General features: G+C 35.7%; 1 protein-coding gene across 1 annotated transcript; it reads left to right on the top strand.

Annotated features, from left to right (window-relative positions):
- The first annotated feature begins 1,802 nt into the window (after positions 1 to 1,802).
- Positions 1,803 to 2,318, top strand: LOC126878536 (uncharacterized). The gene has a single exon (XM_050641305.1). The coding sequence runs from the start codon at positions 1,803 to 1,805 to the stop codon at positions 2,316 to 2,318; it is 516 nt and encodes a 171-aa protein (XP_050497262.1).
- The last annotated feature ends 3,349 nt before the right edge of the window (positions 2,319 to 5,667 follow it).

Here is a 5,667-nt window from a genome sequence, read left to right as displayed (position 1 = left end):
ACTTGTTACTTTTTCCATTTGTAGTAACTGAGTAGCTCTTACTAATTAATCAATTGCTTTAAAAAATATAATAGACAAATAAAATAAAAACATCGGTTTATCACAACTTTCTGACCAAAAACATCCAGCATTTTATAAAATAATTTGTCACAAAGTGACAACCGTATAAAAGTAGACATAAATCCATCCTCCCCGAGGCAATATTGCTCCTCTTATGTCCGATAAAATATGCAACAGACCCGTCTGCCCGTTGTGCCGGATAAAATACGGAAAATGACCTCTCTACAGCCGCATAAAAAATAAAGCGACCGGCCGACGGTCGCGCAGACAGCTCCATAAATATGCGAAGTTCGAAAGTCATTTCATTTCACTAAACCTTCCAGTTAAATCGCCTTCAAAATAAATTTAGTAAACCTTTTATCGCTGTTTACTTTTCATAATGGAAACTGCAGACTGTCTCTTTGTTGGGATCTTACAATTTATCCCCGAGCGTAAATATTTGATCTTTATTTCATTTTTTTGACACCCGTCGTCTGCGAGAAGAATAAGGGTGTACTCTAAAACTAGAGCCTTGAGGGTTACAATATCGGAGCGATTTTGGAACGTCTGTCACTTAAGTCAACACTTTATTGAATCAGAGATGTAAAAAAACGTATGGCTCACACCAAACAGGATAATTAAAACATCTTCATGTTCTAATAATTTCGGTTTACTTTGCTGCCAAGACGGAATTTATCATCTATTAAATATTGGCCATAACGCAACATGATATAGACCAGGGGCGGCCAAACTGCGGCTCGCGAGCCACATGCGGCTCTTTGAAGAATTATTTGTGGCTCTCGATAAATGTACCCGAGATCCTTCAATTCTGTGTTATCATTTAAAAAAATTATTATCGTTCCGTATGTGTTTCAGAATGTCTTTTAAATTACTGACAACAAATGAAAGACCAAATGCAACTTTGTAACAACTTCCATTTCCATCCAAACTAAGAGTGATAGGACACATCGAAAACTACGCGAAAGAACATTAAGAGTGGCGAGACACAAAAGTTACAGTTCACCAAGAATAGCTGAAAGTCTGAAAATAACCACGCCCATGATGCGCATTCGTCATCCGACGGATCTCGCACTGAGCGTTCACTTAATATCTACCGTTTGTAACGTGAACAAGTCGGTACAGTCTGCGAAACATTTTTTGTAAGTACGAACCGCAAAGGAGAATCAATTTAAAATTTGCAAATTTTGTTTAAATCGATTCTGAAGGGGAAAGTTTTAAATAATCAGATACGGGAAGTGATAGCAAACGTGATTCATTTTATGATAAATGAAGCGAAAAACAATGAACCGTGTAGAGATTTGAAAAAAGTGCAGGAACGTGTGGTATTGGCAACAGGTGTTAGTTTAAGCAGCGTTCAAAAAATTGCTCGGGAAATGCAATTAATTGAAGATGGCTAATATTCCTCATTTGTAACTCCAAACAAAAAGAGAAAAAAAAGCGCTTCAAAAACGTGCTTGGACGATTTTGATATAGGGCGTCTTCGAAGTTATATAATGGATTTTTGTATAACACAAAAACAAGTCCCAACTGTGAAACGCATACACAGAACATTTGCAGAGGAGTACAACTACTCAGGTTCCATAGAAAGCCTACGAACAGTAATTAGAAAGATGGGATTTCGTTGACGAAAAACCAGAACTAATAGAAAATTATTAATGGAAAAGCCCAATATTCAACATCTTAGACTGAATTTCTTACGTAGTATGAAACGTTACAGGAACGCAAATCACCCAATTATATACATGGATGAAACATACGTCCATTCATCTCATACCTACCAAAAGAGCTGGTCTGATAGTTCAAACAAGGGCATACAAAAACCAGTATCTAAAGGACAGATGCTTGTGATAGTGCATGCTGGAGGTGAAAGTGGTTTTGTTAAAAGCGCTTATCTGCGCTACAAACCTACTATTAAAACAGGAGATTATCATGATGCAATGAACTACGACAATTACAAAAAGTGGCTTCAGGATAAACTGATACCAAATTTGCCCCCGAACAGCGTTTTAGTGATTGATAATGCACCGTATCACAACGTACAAACTGAGAAATGTCCAACTATGTCTTCCAGGAAAGCAGAAATAAAGCAGTGGCTGACAACGCGAAATATTTCCTTTACAGATGACATGTTGAAACTTGAATTATACGACATTATAAAATTACACAAACCTCTGTTTAAAACCTATAAAATTGACAAAATACTCGAGGATAAAGGACATTCAGTTTTACGGTTACCCAAGATTATTATCCGGATTTGAATCCTATAGAGTTAGTATGGGCTTCTATGAAGCAATATGTCGCTGAAAAAAATGTCAGTTTTGATTTTAAATTAGTGAAAAGTTTGTGTGGACTGAATAAAACGATGACCACAAATGCTATGGAAATGGATACGAGAAAGGTTATAAATATCTCTTTTACCAAAAGGTACTGGTACAAAGACACCATATTTATGCTTCACCGGGACCCAACATCTAATTTCTATTTAGTATTGCAATAGCCGATTTTATTACTACTTTATTACCCTACTGCTTACGCCCTTTTTCTCCGAAACCTTTTGGTCAATATAATGGTAATATAAAGTATAAAGTCAATATAAAAATATAATTTTTGGTTTACAATGCCATAATTTATAGCAACACAAGCGGTTTTTGTTGGATCTATTTTATTACATCTCACTTTGTAAAAAAATACTACAAATATACTGAAGAAAAATAATGACAGTAATAATAATTGTGTACGGGACCTATTAGAAACTATTCAAACTTTACGTTTCTATATTTGTGTCTCCGATTGTACCTATATTTTAAAGTTCACCCGCGCGTACAGGCTATCTTTTTCCTTCCGAGTGCGTTCTCACTTCATTGTTCGCGCAGGCAGTTAGAATTTCAGACTTTCAGCTATTCTTGGTGAACTGTAGTAATCAACTCACTCCAGACCGATTTCTATACATATTTAGTCATTTTACTCGACTTAAAAAATTTCTTACAATATTAAACTAGAAAATCTTAACGAGTACGAGTAAATAAGAAAGCCAGAAGAAATATTAACCGAACTCCAAAATTGATTTCAAGACTTAAAATATTCTTCATTTTTTTCTGAATTCATTTAAAATAAACATAGTCCATAAGGTGAATTTTTTATTACCAATATATGACCCAAAGAACATTTGGAGAATTAAAATTAATAGAGACGTAAGAAGATCAAGCTCGAAAATAAAACTATAAGTCGACGCCGATTACCGAATTTTGGAAATTTGTACCAAAATCGAAGCTCATACCCTAAATTAAAAAAGGATGATTGGTCGAATTATTTCCATATTAGAAACAACGTACTTGTATGAACCATTTAATTCCATTTTAAAATTCGTGAAATCCTAACACAGAAAGAATTACTAAGAAGTGCTACCACAAATTATTCACCAAATTTTAAAGAATTACCAAAACAAGGAAAACAAATGTTGGACAGGGAAAGGAACGAAAACATTACAAACGTGCTAAGACAGGGACCAATAGAGAAAAAAATTGAAAAAAGAAACTTGAATTGGTTTGGACATATAACTAGAATGAACGAGAACAGACTAGTAAAGAAGGTGACAGATGCCAAGAGACAGGGGAAAAAAGAAGGAGCAGACCTAGAAAGGGGTAGATGGAACAAATCCAGGAAATCGGGACCACGAGACGGCAAAACAGCGCAACAGGTGAAGAACATGGCAGGAGACCGGAAGGCGTGGACGAAATGGGTAAAAGATGGATAGGTGATAAATGATAGCAAGTTCGACTTTCTTATTGGGCATAATGACAACGAGAAGAAGAATTATGAAAAAAATGTAATTAAGTTTTAATATTTCGTAATTTTATTTCTGTTTTCAATAATAAATAAGAGTTCTTTTAAAAAACATTGTACATACCTTCTTTACATACTTTTTGAATACGTTTTTAATTGAGGCTCGCGAAAAATTTTAACTTGTGAAAAGTGGCTCTGACTATCAAGGAGCTTGACCACCCCTGATATAGACTGTAGACCATAACAAGGTGGCCCTTATTAAAAACATATATTGGGATCAAATGGCGTCAATCAAAATAGACAATCGTCTAACAGCAGAAATGTCAATAAAAAGAGGAGTTCATCAGGGCTGTGTTCTTTCTCCACTACTATTTAACATATAATTCGAAAAGATCTTTCAAAATGCCGTCAAAAATAATGAAGAAGGAATAATAATCGATGGAGAATACGTAAACAACTTAGGCCGTCCGCACATGGGTCGATCGGAGACACGTCTCGAAGTTCGCGCGTCTTGCTCGTCTTAAGCTGGGTGCTCACTTGAGCACGAATGCGCATGAGGCAAGCCGAGGCCGCACCGAATGCCTCGAGTCGGAAAAAATGCATGAGGACACGCTCCCGCATGAGGCTAGCCGCAGCAGTGATCCATTTATTCGTCCTGAGGCAGCGAATATGTCGAATGAACAATTGTCTGTGGCTTGTGCTAGTTTTTTAATTATTTATAAATTATTAAAAACTAAAAAACGTAAACTTCGTTTTTGTTAGTCGACCTGTTAGCTGACGAAATTGACAAGTTTAATAATTTCACGAGAATGTCCTAAGAAGGTTTTAATTTTATTTTGGATGGCATAAGAAACATAATAAGTAAAAAGATACAAAATATAGACCAGCTATTCTACTATTCCATATTTTTATATTTATCAATAACTTCTAAACATAACTCTTGGCTCCATTCCATTTTTATAGGTAAATTTATAAATTTGTCTTAAATTTTTATGTGTATAACTTTCCAAAAGAATGAATATTTGATAAGAAATAAAATTCAACAAAATCCAAATCTTGTAACACCGTTTTGTAAATTATATAGGCTACATTCATTGCTTGCACGGTCTGTTTATAAATGAAGAATCGAAACGCAACCGCATGTTTTAAAAATACTTAAAAAACGGCCACACTGAGGCACGAATCCCTTTGATGGACCGACAGCAAATGGATCACGGATCGCTCCGAGGCGTGCGACGAACGATTTGAGCATATTTGCCGCGCCTCGGATAACGTCCTCACTTACTGCCTCGTACGGCCTCGGCTTGCCTTATGCGCGTTCGTGCTCAAGGGAGTACCCAGCTTTATACGAATCCTGCGGCACAAGCGATTGCTCTCCGCACACTAGTCGATTCAGTTTGCTCACATATTCCAACCAAGAAGAACGCATTTTTTATATATTAACCAAAACGACTATTTCGATCTATGAAGAGTACGGTATTGTTATATTTTTAGTATAATTTAAATACAGTGAGCATTATACTGAGGACATTTTTCTACTTCCCAACGAATTTTATATTAAACACCTAGAAACAGAAGTTCAATGTTTTCAGAATTTTATATTACAAACAATATATTTCCACAAAGCTAGTAGGTAGTACTACAATCAACCAACATAACATGCACCGATCTTTAAATAAAACTAAAATTTCATTCAGCGCAAAAAAATAACAAAAAACGAAGGAAACAAATAAAATAAACTACCAATATTACTGGAAACCTGCGTCTCACTCGAACTTTCTCGTGCGCTACGGATCGCAAGCGACGAAGGTCGTACAAGACGAG

This window comes from Diabrotica virgifera, chromosome 1 (genome assembly GCF_917563875.1).
Source record: "Diabrotica virgifera virgifera chromosome 1, PGI_DIABVI_V3a".
Classification (NCBI taxonomy): Eukaryota; Metazoa; Arthropoda; class Insecta; order Coleoptera; family Chrysomelidae; genus Diabrotica; species Diabrotica virgifera.
This window is presented reverse-complemented; position numbering and strand designations above follow the sequence as displayed.

Bases quoted from the DNA above. Each gene is read 5' to 3' on its own strand.
- LOC126878536 (XM_050641305.1), top strand. From the start codon at position 1,803: ATGGATGAAACATACGTCCATTCATCTCATACCTACCAAAAGAGCTGG.